The following is a 12,111-nucleotide window of genomic DNA, read 5'->3' on the forward strand; positions in this document are numbered from 1 at the left end:
AAGATCCCTTGAGGTCAGGAGTTCAAGACCAGCCTGAGCAAGAGCGAGACCCCATCTCTACTAAAAAATAGAAAAAAATCAGCTGGGCGTGGTGGCGTGCACCTATGAGGTCAGGAGTTCAAGACCAGCCTGAGCAAGAGCGAGACCCCATCTCTACTAAAAAATAGAAAAAAATCAACTGGGCGTGGTGGCGTGCACCTATAGCTCCAGCCACTTGGGAGGCTGGGGCAGGAGGATGGCTTGAGCCCAGGAGTTTGAGGTTGCAGTGAGCTATGACGATGCGTGCCAGGGTGCAGAGTGAGACTGTTCAAAAAAAAAAAAAAAAAAAAGCATAAAACGTAAAACTACCTACAAGGCCCTACCTGATCTGCTTCACACCTCCACCCAGATAATCTCATCTCCTATTTTCCCACTGACTCGTTGGCTTCCAACCGGATGATGCTCTGCTGCTTTTGCATTGGCTATTCCCTCTTCCTGGAAGGCTCCTAGCGGCCCAGCCAATATCCACAGAGGAACTCACCTCCATCAGGTCTTGGCACAAATATCGCCTACTCAATGAGGCCTACCCTGAGTTCCCTGTTTCAAATGACAAAAAAAACCCCACTCCCACTCCCCTGTGCTCTGTTCTATTTTTTCAGTAGCATTTGTACCTTCTAACACACTATGTAATTTATTTATTACATTATTGTCTGTTTTTCCCTGCAGGAATGCAAGCTCCACAAGGGAGAGATTTTTGTCTTGTGCCTGGCACATAGTAGACATATAATAAATATTTGTTGAATGAATGAACGCAGGACTTGCCATCAGATGACCTGTATCCATAACTTTGTTCTGCCACTTGCTAGCTGTGTCATCTTAGGACGTGATTTCACCTTGTTGACCCTCTGTTTCCCTTTCCTTATCTGTAAAACGAGGATAGCAGCACCCACATTCTAGAGTTGCTATGAGGATCAAATGTGTTAAGACTTAGCAGAGTTCCTGGAATGTAGGAGGAAACTGTTAGCTTCTTCTAGTACACATCCATTTAACATTTAGTTGAATAATTATGCTATATCAATAAATACCTTTTTAATGAAAGATTTTATGGCAGAAGGGGTGTTTCTCCCTCTTCATCCTTTTCACTTGACCAAGTTAGAAATTTCCAGTGAGTTTATCTGAACCATATGTGACCAACAGACTGTTGGCTGTATGTAGTCCCAAATTCTGTTTCTCTAGACTTTCCCCCAATAAGGCTGGTCTAAGATTGGAGCTCTAATATTCCTGACCTGTGTCTAATTTTGTTGCAGTGTCTCTTTGGATGGTTACTCATGAAGCCATCTTTTCAAGGCACTCTTGGGAGGATCTATTCCCAAACCTGACTAAATATCAAAATCAACCTAGGAGCTTTGTAAAAATATGAACCTTTAGGTCCTACTCTAGGTGTACTGGATCAGAATCTACAGGAGTGGGACCTATGAGTCTGGATGTTGTTTTAAAGCCTCCTAGTGCCTCTAGAAGGATCAGCCTGGCTTGAGAACTGTTGCTCAATTACTGCTAATCAATTACTGCTAAGATCACTTTTTTTCTTTTTCTTTCTTTCTTTCTTTTTTTTTTTTTTTTATAGACAGGGTCTCACCCCGCCACCCAGGCTGGAGTACAGTGGCATCATCCTAGCTCACAGCAACCTCAAACTCCTGGGCTCAAGTGATCCTCTTGCCCCAGCCTCCCGAGTAGCTGGGACTACAGGTGCACACCCCCACACCTGGCTGATTTTTCTATTTTTAGTAGAGACAGGGTCTCACTCTTGCTCAGGCTGGTCTCAAACTCCTGAGCTCAAGGGATCCTCACAGAGTGTTAGTGTTACAGGTGTGGGCCACCAATCCTAAGGTCACTTTTTAATGACACTGCACTCTTAGCATTGTGCTGGGTACATTGTGCCCATTACCGACGTTAATCTGCAACAATCCTCAGAGGAGATACAGGGCTGTATTAGTGTTCCCATTTTATTTATGAGAGAACTCACAGAAAGGTTAATAATTTGCCCAAGTCTCTCAGCCAGGAAATGATGGTTTCAGAATTGAAATCCAGGAGCACGTTCAAAGCCCATGGGCCTCGCTGTGCTGTACAGTCCCTTCCAATCTTTGACTCTGTCTCCCTCTAAATCCACTTTTCCAAGTATATACGTACTTGCACAGTGCATTTCCAAAGACATCCTGGCTCTGATGATATAAATATCACCTCTAATTGTAGCACATCAATATAATGGAATACCATGAAGCCATTAAAAAATGATGCAGCTCTATATTTATTGACATGGGAAAATATCCACAAAGCAAAGTGAAAAAGCAAATCATGATGAAGTGTACTGTACCCATTTCTATAAATAAAATGAATCCAACATGGGCTGGAAGAATAAATGAAGTCATTCTGTTTGGGTGAGGGCTGAAGGTAATTTGCACTTCTGAGCTCACTGTGGCATGGTCAGGCTTCAGACTAGAATTCAACATGTTGCTTTTGGCAAACAACAGGGAAACTGGGAAGACACAGCTCAAGGTGTGACACTGCTGCCCAGGAAGCTCTGTGGGCCTAGGACTGAAGCTCTGGATGTGACGGAGCAAAGAGGAAGCATGCAATCATAGCCGTGGCCACGAGGAGGCAGTAGAGACCCATCTGTCTTTGGTTGGGAGGGGGCTACACCCAAGGTGTCTGTGGGAGCAAGGTGGAGTCTGGCTCAACGCAGTAAGGCAGGCAGAGGCAAGCCCTGGGTTCACATCGTGCCTCTGCTCTCACTCAGAGGATTGACTTGTGCATGTGGAGTCTCCTCTTGGAACCTCTGTCCCCGTGTGTAAATGAGAGGAAGGCTGCGCTCAGGGACTACGCAGGAAAGCGCCTAGGGCAGGGCCTGCCCCACACAGAGCCCGGCCTTCCCTTAGCGACCGCCCAAGCAAGAGCAAAGCCCACGTGGGCGCCAGGTAGGATCCTATCCGACCTCAAATCAGGGGAGATGAATGGTTTACCCTCAATCTGGTTATCCTTCTGAGTCTGCGGATGGTTTGGTCTCTCTGCTGGGACCACCAAGAAATGGCACTAGCACAGGTGAAAATAATGGCAAACTTTATTGGCATAAATCACAGGAATTGAAATGGGCAAAGCCAGAAGTTTACAGAGAAAAAAATAATCAAAATCAAATTATCAAATAACCATTGACTGAGACCGTGGACCCCAGAAACCCCAGTCCCTCTTGGGGAGGGGGCTGGGGCGGGTCGCTGTAAACAGAGCAATAAGGCCTGTGGGTGGAAGTGGAGACATCAGAGCTCCGGAGGGGCCAGGCGGACCTCCCCAGACCCCGGCCCCAAAGGAGGGACCCTCTTCTGAGATCCCAGCGCTCTCAGCCTCTGCTAGGAGGCCAAGGTGGTCGTCTGGATCCTCCTCCCGTTAGGCCCCTGTGGGGTCCCTTTCCCTGGACCAGGAACCTCGGGCCTGGCTGCTCCTGTTTCATCCTTGGGACAGAGAGCTCTGGGGGCTTCCTGTTGCCCCAGCAGGGTCCTGTCGCCTGCTCGAAATCCTATCAGGGCACCTTGCGACCATCTGGAGCCTTCTCTCCAGACCTGCTGAGTGTTGATCCCACCTGTGCAAGGGTTAGAACCTGTACCCAGCCTCTGGGGAGGGCAAATGTGGGGAAGTGATATGCCCAGTGGAATCAACAAGACCAAAGAGACTTTCACAGCCCTTGTGGTCACCATCTGACTCCAGCTTTCCTGAGAAGGCAGAAGAGAGCCCCAGAGAAGCGGCGAGGAGGCTGAGCATGTTCAGTGGGTTCTCTTTGTTGCCAAGAAGTCCACAGGGGAGCGGAGGCTCCTGACGGCTTACTCAGACAGGAAGCAGCCCCCAAAGTGTACTTCCCTTCTCCCCCAGGAGCAGAACAGATGAGGTTCAGAATCCTAGGCCCACAAGGGCAAAGACACCCTTAGACCAGTTTCAGTGAAGGGCTTGCTGGCCTGGGCAGTAAGGAAGGGGTTTCAAAATACAGCAGTTTATAAAACAGTCCTGGTGAGCTGTGAAGTGAAAGGAGGGGAGTCACGGAGCTGCTCCCCGTTCACCTGCTTGTGCTAAGAAAAAATAAAATACAAATCGCTTCCCCACCCCAAGCCCTCGGTACAAAGCAGACTCCATACCAAGGCTGCCGTCACTGACACGCCTGGTGGCGGTAGACAAGGAGGAGAGTACAAAAGGGGACGTCTTTAAAATCTCTTCAAAATCATTTTGTAGAGAGAAGTAAAAGCAACTCAGGCGGTATGAATTCAAACCTCAGTGTAGAAATCTATCAAAGTCGGTACAGTGTCCAGGCACGGGTGGGACCCCCACCTCACGCCAGCCCCGAGACAGAGGAAGTGACTAGAAAACCTTATTGCTGGACAGGCCTTTCTCAGTAGAACCCGGGCAGGTATAAAAAGGGGAGGTTGTGGTGAGGGCTCGGGGTGGGGGGACAGTCGCCCAGGCCCGGGGAGGCTGGAAGTGCAGAAGGAGCACAGGGAACCTTCTGTGGCCCCTTGGACTCTTCCCCCCCTTGGGCGCATGGATGGATTTATGCTGGCATTGTCTGGAGGGAGCCAGGTGTCCCCCAGCACTCTCAGAACAGGGACAGTTAGGTTGGGGGACAAATAAGGATAAAGAGAGACCCCATCTGGCCCTGCCTGCCCTCCCCACTGCCCCGGCTCCACTGCTGAAATGACGAGTAAGAGATGGCTCCAGTGTGGGTGCTGGCCGGGCCAGGCCAGTTCACGGGGACACATGGGGCAGGGGGGGGCCCTCCTGCCTCCCCCCCAACCCCGGGGAGGATGAAGAGTGGGCAGCCCGGGGCGAGCTGCAGGAGGAGGGAGGAGGCCCAGAGGCAGGGGTGGAGACGAGCAGGAGGGACCCCTCACGGCCTCTTCCCGCCCTGCCCCAGCTGAGGACGAGGGTTCCAGTTTCAGTCAGGTTTGCCCCTTCACTCCCGGGCGAGGTCTCTGGGTCACAGTAGCAGTGGGGACGCTGGCTGGGGAAGGGGACGGGGGAGGGGCGTGGGGTGCCTAGCAGAAGAGCTTGAGGAAGCAGTTCTGACAGTAAGGCTTGTCGTTCTGCTCCTTGAAGGTGCCCTTGTTGAGCTGCTTGAGGCAGAAGGCACAGACGAAGTGCTCCGGGTGGAACTTCTTGGCCATGGCGGTGATGCAGCGGCCCGTGATGGGCTTCTGGCAGCCGGAGCACAGCGAGCCGCGCCGCTCGTGGTAGTGCACCTCGCAGTAGGGCTGCCCGTCGTGCTCGAAGAAGCTGCCGTTGACGAATGGCGTGAAGCATTCCTGCGAGGCACAGGAGGGGTGGGGTGGGAGAAGGGCGCTCAGGGGTCTGTCCCCTCCGGCTGGCGCAGCACCCAGTGTGATGGCCAGAGACAGTCATGGATGGCACGCTCCTGATGACTAGGCATTTCTGACGTGCCAGGTGCTGTGCTAAATGCTATTCAGTTCTCCCAGGGGAGGCGACTGGGGCAGACAAGTTAAGCGACTTGCCCAAGGTCATGCAGCTGCCAAGCTGTGCAGCCTGGATTCATAGATAAGTCTGACTCCTGGGCACTTAACCAGGTGGCTGTCACTGTGTTCCCAGAAACACTGGTGCTGGAAAAAATGGTCTGTGTCAAACCCTGCATCCTGGATTCTTGTTTGGAGATTCAGGTGCACACTTAGGTATAAAAGGCTCTGAGAAGTCCTGCACTGAACAGTGTTTTTCCCAAGCTTATTTGGACAGAGGGCCCTTGCTGAATCTCTAATAACAATGTAGGACCCCATGAGCCCTCAGAATGCAGTTTGGAAATCACTGCTCATTTCCGTTGAGTCTGCCATATATTTACATTATCTCATTTAATTCTCACATACTCTAGTTCTGAATATGACCGTCTCAGGGCCACTGCACAGGACTGGGGGACGTGTCTACCTTGCTCCTGGTCTGTCCCAGCCTCAGTACAAGCCCTGGCCCAGGACCTATCGGCTTTAAGGAAGTAAGTATAGGCCGGGCGCGGTGGCTCACGCCTGTAATCCTAGCACTCTGGGAGGCCGAGGTGGGCAGATCGTTTGAGCTCAGGAGTTCGAGACCAGCCTGAGCAAGAGCGAGACCCCATCTCTACTAAAAATAGAAAGAAATTATATGGACAGCTAAAAATATATATAGAAAAAATTAGCCGGGCATGGTGGTGCATGCCTGTAAGTCCCAGCTACTCGGGAGGCTGAGACAGGAGGATTGCTTGAGCCCAGGAGTTTGAGGTTGCTGTGAGCTAGGCTGACGCCACGGCACTCACTCTAGCCTGGGCAACAGAGTAAGACTCTGTCTCAAAAAAAAAAAAAAAAAAAAAAGTAAGTATATTCCATTGCATGCTCACCCCATTAATAACCCCAAACGAGGCTTCCAAGTTGGATCCAGAGAGTACAAGGAAGAAAGCCCCTCCCCCCACCGCCTGCTCCCAGCCCCCTCCAGATGTGCCGGGGCCAGGGGGGACTCCTTACCCGGCACACAAAGCACTCGGGATGCCAAAGCGTGTTCAGGGCCGAGATGTAGTTCTCCAGGATGGCCCGGGCACAGCCGCCACACTTGGGCGCGAACATGTCAAAGTAATCCTTGCGGCAGTAGGCCTTGCCGTCTTTCTCGTGGAACCCTGAGGAGCAGGGGTTTGGGAGAAAGACTTCAGGCTTCCAGAAGTAGAGTCACCCTGACTCCCACATCAACAGTCTCCCACCTCCCGCCTCCCCGGGCCTCCCAGGAGGTGGCGCGTGAGTCTGCCTGCCCGTACCTTCGGGACCGAAGAAGGCTCCACACTGGGCACAGAAGAAGTGCTCAGGGTGCCACGTCCGGTCAAGAGCTGTCACCACTTTCTGTGAAAGTAAAATACGGGATCAAAGCCAAGCTGCTGCCCCATCGGACAGATCCCACCACTGAGAGTCACAGGCAAGGAAAGAGCAAAATATTCCAAGGTCAGGGTCTCTCCTCATTGGCCTGGGTTTGAATCCCGGCCCAACGGTTTCCCGGCTGTGTGAGCTTCAGGATGTGCCCTGACCTCACCACCTGCACCCTCAGAGGGCTCCCGCGGGGACAAGAGGCACCGGTGTGGCGCAGTGCCCAGCCTGAAGCACCGGCCGCCCCTCCCCACCCCACGTGCCACGGGACTCACATCCAGGATGGGGCCGTTGCAGTAGTAGCAGCGCGGGGAGAAGAGGTTGTGATAGTCCTTTTCACAGTAGGGCTGTCCATCCCGCTCGAAGAAGTTCCGGGATCCGATCTCCTCCTGGCAGTGGGTGCAGACGAAGTGCTCCGGGTGCCACGTCTTCCCCATGGCAGTCACGACCTGAGGGGGAAGACGCACTGTGGTGCAGGGCCGAGGCCAGGCACGGAACACCCCCTGCAGAGGAGCACAGGTCCCCGTGCCCACCGGCCGCCACCTCCCCCCCATCACCTGTCCGGCGATGGGCTTCTTGCAGGCCCCGCAGACCCCTTTGGCGACCGTGGCAACGCCCAGCTTGTTCAGGTCGGACTGCAAGCTCCCCAGCATGCTGTCTAGCTGGCTCCCGGGCTTTGGGGGCCCCCCAGGCGGTGAGCTGCTCCCCGTCTTCCCCTGGGCCATGAACTGTGGAGACAGGGAGAGGGGGCTGGTCAGGACTTCCAGTGCTTGGGCTTTGGGGTCTCGCAGCATCACGGCATGGGGGGCAGGGGGTGGTTCTCTCCCTCCTGGACAGATGGGCAGGTTGAGGCAAGAAGTGCGACCTCCTCTAGGGGCCGGAAGAGCCCTAAACGTGGGAGTGGCATCGACAGGACCTTACGGTGGTCAGAGGAGCCCGCAGAGGGTCAAGAGGAAGGGTCCCGGCACCCTGCTGGCATGAGCAAGCCCAGGGAAAGCGTGACGTGCAGCAGCTCAGCCCCCGGCCCTGGGCACTGACCCCTCCCTCGTCCTGCCCTCCGGGGCCGCTCTGCCCGCCGTCCGCCTCCGCTCTCTGTTCCAGGCCCTGGATCTTAGGTGGGGAGGAGATGAGGATAAGAAATACTTTTTAAGAATTAAGGAAAAAAGAATAAGAGACTTGTCACTGGACCATTTCACAAAAGGGAATTTAGAATGGGATGAGAGGAACCCCCCCACCCCCGCCTGCACTGGCAGTACTAAAATCAGGAGGAAAAAGTCTAGACAGAAACAACCTGGAGAGAAAGGCCCAGGGAGAGAGGCAGAGGGAGGGGCTGAGCCGCCCAAAGGCTCAGCACACGGGAAGGGGAGGTGACCGCGGTCACAGCACAGGGAGGCCTCAGCAGGTGCTGGGCCTGGGGGAGGAGAAGGGTGGCTGGTGTCCCCCGGGAACGGCTTCCTTGGGTGGGAGCCTGGGGCAGTACTGGGGGCGGCTGGGGAGGGCAGGCAGAGGGGGACCCTGCAGCCGACAGGGAGAGGGGCGGGGGCCTGGGCGTCAGGTTCAGCGAGGGTCCAGGGTCGAGGTCTAAGCAAGGCCTATGGTTACTGTGCTGGGGCTTGTGGATGGAGGGGCAGAGTGTGTGTGTGTGTGTGTGTGTGTGTGTGTGTCTGTGTGTGTGTACACGCACACACACGTGTGCAGAGTTGGGGGCAGCTCAGGTATTAGCACGGGGACAGGAAGGGCCGGCGCTGGAGCCCCTGCGAGGCCTGCCTGCATCGGGGGGAAGAGCGGGTCCTCGTCGGTCTGGCAGCCCACGGACCTCATGGTGTGGGGTGCAGGAGTGGGAGGGGCGGGGCCCTGCACATCCTCGTCACAGGGCTCTTCCCCCCCACGCGGGACCCCAGGAGAACCACGGGCGCAAGCTGAGGGCCCCGGGGGCGAGGGGGCGGGCAGGCTGGGCAGGGGAGAAGAGCTGCTGGCCGAGGCGTCTTTGCGATGCTGGAGCAAAGGGACAGAAGGAGGAGAAGCCAGGACAGAGATGGTTCTTCTCAGGGGAATGGGAGAGCCAGGAGGGAAGACAACCTGGGAAGGAGAAAGGAAGGAAAGAGATGAGGAAGACCGAAGAGACCACCAGCTCAGCCAGCGGGGGTTGGGGGACACCCCAGGCTCCCCCACGAGAGTGAGGCCGGCCTTGCAAGGCCACAGGATGCAAGAACCACCCCACCACCCCCAGCGCTGGGGCCAGGGGAGAACCAGGACCCCTGCCGCCTGGCCCTGGCCTGGTCCCGGCCCCGGCATCTCCTGGCCACCTTCTCTATAAGCTGCCCCCCGGCCCGCTTCCTGCACGGCTGCACAGTGATGACGACGCCCTCGGTCAGCCAGTCCTGGGCAGAGGTCCCTGCCGCCGCCTCCTCCTCCTCTGCCTCCAGCTGGATGCCCAGCCGACCCTGCAGCTCTGCGATGAGCCGCTCCTGGGACGGGGTCCTGCTCAGGGTGGCGGGGTCCAGCCGGCGGCGAGGGGAGGGCTCCCGGGACCTGGGGTGTGCACGGCCCGTCTCCTGGCTCCTGATCTCGGAGCGCATCTGGGGGGAGGGGAGGGGGAGGCTGTCACAGCCCCACTCTGGGCTTGGGCACGACGTCCGCTCAGGCCACACGCAGGTGCCCCCGGGGAGGGAAGGGCAGAACAAAAGCAGCGAGAAGAGCCAAGGTGAGCTGGGTGGAGGCGGGGGGCAGGCGGACTCGCTCGGGAGACTTCTGACCCGGCCAGCGTTCACCTCCAAATCAGCCTCGGACCCCGGGCAAGGCACTTAACGCCCATGGGCCTCAGCTTCTCTGTCCTTAAAATACAGTCACACTATTTTCTTGGCTTACCTCACAGGGCCATTGCGAGAATTACTTGAGAGGATGTAAATGGACGCCCCTGACAGGGCGTAAGGACTTTTCTTTCTTTCTTTTGACTTACAATTTTAGAGTCTTTCCTTTCAGTAAATCTTTTAATTAGTTTTTCTTTTGGTTTATATTATTATACTATATTATACTTGGTTGTAGTGTTTCGGGGGTTTTTGTTTTGTTTTTGAAAAGGGAATAAAGTTTTAATCAAGCAGGAAGGAAATAATAGTACCAGTACCGTCAGCCACGGTTTACTTGGGGACCACGTGCTGCGTTCTAAACACGTTCCATGAATTATTCAGTTCTCTGGACAACCTTGGTGGAAACGGTCTACTACTATCCCCATTTTAAAGATGAGAAGACTGAGGCTGATGGAGCAGGTTGCCCAAGGCCACAGAGGTAGCAAGCGTTGGAGGTGTGGTTTGTATCTAGGTCTATCTGCTTCCGAAGTCCATGCTTTTAACCATTTTCCGCATGTCAGAATGTCAAGGGCAGCTCATCCTTAAGCAAAAAGCCTTAAACCAAGCAGGAGGTGGGTTGTCACTACGAGAGATGCTGGTTGTCACTACGAGAGAGCTCTCCTGGCCCCACAGAGCCTGTCGCCAAATGCAGGTCGTCAGGTGGCAGGCCATGGCATCTCAGTGTTTTCTGCCCAAGCAGACATGCGCGGAGTGGGAGGCTGCATGCAGTTAGCGGGGACTGGCCCACACTCAGACCCGCCGAGGGCCATGCCTAGCAGCCGTGCGAGCTGGCGCCTGCCTGGCCAGAGGTGGAAATCCTCTCCGTGGCATTGGGTGTGCCCGTGACCATGGCATGGGGAAGCTCCGGCCGTTCCTTCCTGGCCTTGGTAGCGACTTCGGTGGTGCCCTCTGGGCTCCTTGGGGTCTCAGGTCCCTGGGTTGGCCTGGTCAGGCTTCCCCTCTTAGACATCTCTCCACCCAAGTGCTTCAGGTTAACTGGAACAGCGTTGCTGCTTCCCAGCCTCCCTGCCTCTGGCCTTGCCCTCTCCTTCCGCTGGCCACATTCCTCCGTGAGACTCCAGGTATCTGGCAAGATGGCCTGACGGTCCACAGCCACGACCACTGGCTCAGTGACTTCTTGGAAGCTGCAAGCAGCTCCACAGGGAGTCTCAGGCCTGAACGCCTCCAAAGCCCATGGCTGCTCCCATGTGGCAGTCACGGCCTCTTCTGGGCACAAAGGATTGGCTGGTGACCCCTGGGGGTCTCCAGGCTCCTGAGGACTTGTGCTCCCAGCGCAGGGTAGAGTGTGGCAGGGAGGAGCCCCAGAGAGCTCGCTCGTGAGGTTCGGCAGGTGCCTGCAATCGCGAGCCTGGCTCTCTGCACCACGTGGCCCCAGGAATCCCTCCACGGAGGGAGACCTTGAATTGCAGGAGTCAGGCATCTCCCCAAGCCCAGCCAAGTCGAGCCAGCTGGGGGCCACAGGAGGTGGCAGGCCATGTCCCCTCTGTTTGGTACAAGTGGCCTTCGGGGTGTGGCCCTGGCCTCGAGGGGCGGGCTCAGTGGTGGATGGCAGGAATACAGACGGCATGGGAGGAGGGGGAGGAGGAGAAGGAGAGAGTGAGGGGCGTGAGGACGCAGCAGAGCTGGGCAGCAGCCCCGGGGAGCCCAGGGCCACGGTGGAGGAGCTGGTCTGGAGGAGAAAGACAAAGGCAGGGGGAAGGAGAGAGAGGAGAGGTGAGGAAGGCTGCTCCTTGCAAGGAAGCGGGGGGCTCGGCCTCTATACCCACTAAGGTGGCTTCAGAACTGACGCATGGGACTGATGCATGAAGATCCAGACCCCAGAGAGGCTTTCCTGGGCTTCATGTGCTTGGCCCTCATCACACCCAGGCCAGAAAGCAGCCACGAAGCCATGCCTGGGGGGCCGCCCGGAGTGGTACAGGGGAGAACAGACTGAAGTGAGGTGGGCAACGGGGAGACCCGTGACCAAGCAGGTCAGCCCCAGGCAGCTGCTCAGCCCGGATGCTGGTTCAACTCTCAGCCGTGTCCTTCCTGGGCAATCCCAGCTCTCCCACATCCCCAAGCCCTTGCTCCAGGGGCATGGCCGGAACCAGTGCCACTTCTTGCTGGGCACCAGGACGTGGCCGTCTGAGAAAGCAACAGCCTGAGAGGCACCAGGGCGGGGCTCCCTTAGGCCGACGCCTGAATTCAACTTACGTGCTTCTGACTGTAACTGTTCAGAGGCCTGGAGCTGGAATTACGGCACATGACGGTCGCAGGCCCAGGCTCACCCCATACCCCAGCCTGCTCCCATCCTCCACCATGAAACCTCAGCCGATGGGCGACTCAGAGGCACCATCGGGACCAAGGGT

The 12,111-nt window shown here is 56.0% G+C and overlaps 1 protein-coding gene across 6 annotated transcripts in view; it reads right to left on the reverse strand.

Annotated features, from left to right (window-relative positions):
* Positions 1 to 4,634: 4,634 nt before the first annotated feature.
* Positions 4,635 to 12,111, reverse strand: part of PXN (paxillin) — a 44,761-nt gene continuing 37,284 nt past the window's right edge. Inside the window, exons 6-14 of one of the 6 annotated variants that reach the window (XM_069496879.1) lie at positions 10,542 to 11,432; positions 9,203 to 9,475; positions 8,664 to 8,975; positions 7,935 to 8,006; positions 7,454 to 7,624; positions 7,172 to 7,345; positions 6,794 to 6,875; positions 6,510 to 6,658; positions 4,635 to 5,315 (exon numbers count right to left, since the gene is read on the reverse strand). In XM_069496879.1, coding sequence (XP_069352980.1) covers positions 5,049 to 5,315; positions 6,510 to 6,658; positions 6,794 to 6,875; positions 7,172 to 7,345; positions 7,454 to 7,624; positions 7,935 to 8,006; positions 8,664 to 8,975; positions 9,203 to 9,475; positions 10,542 to 11,432 — 2,391 coding nt within the window. In that variant the 3' untranslated portion in view covers positions 4,635 to 5,048. The remainder of the gene's footprint in view (positions 5,316 to 6,509; positions 6,659 to 6,793; positions 6,876 to 7,171; positions 7,346 to 7,453; positions 7,625 to 7,934; positions 8,007 to 8,663; positions 8,976 to 9,202; positions 9,476 to 10,541; positions 11,433 to 12,111) is intronic. The other 5 variants (XM_069496881.1, XM_069496880.1, XM_069496884.1 and 2 more) reach the window with 5 other exon arrangements.

The sequence above is a fragment of the Eulemur rufifrons genome, chromosome 21, assembly GCF_041146395.1.
Source record: "Eulemur rufifrons isolate Redbay chromosome 21, OSU_ERuf_1, whole genome shotgun sequence".
NCBI classification, from domain to species: domain Eukaryota; kingdom Metazoa; phylum Chordata; class Mammalia; order Primates; family Lemuridae; genus Eulemur; species Eulemur rufifrons.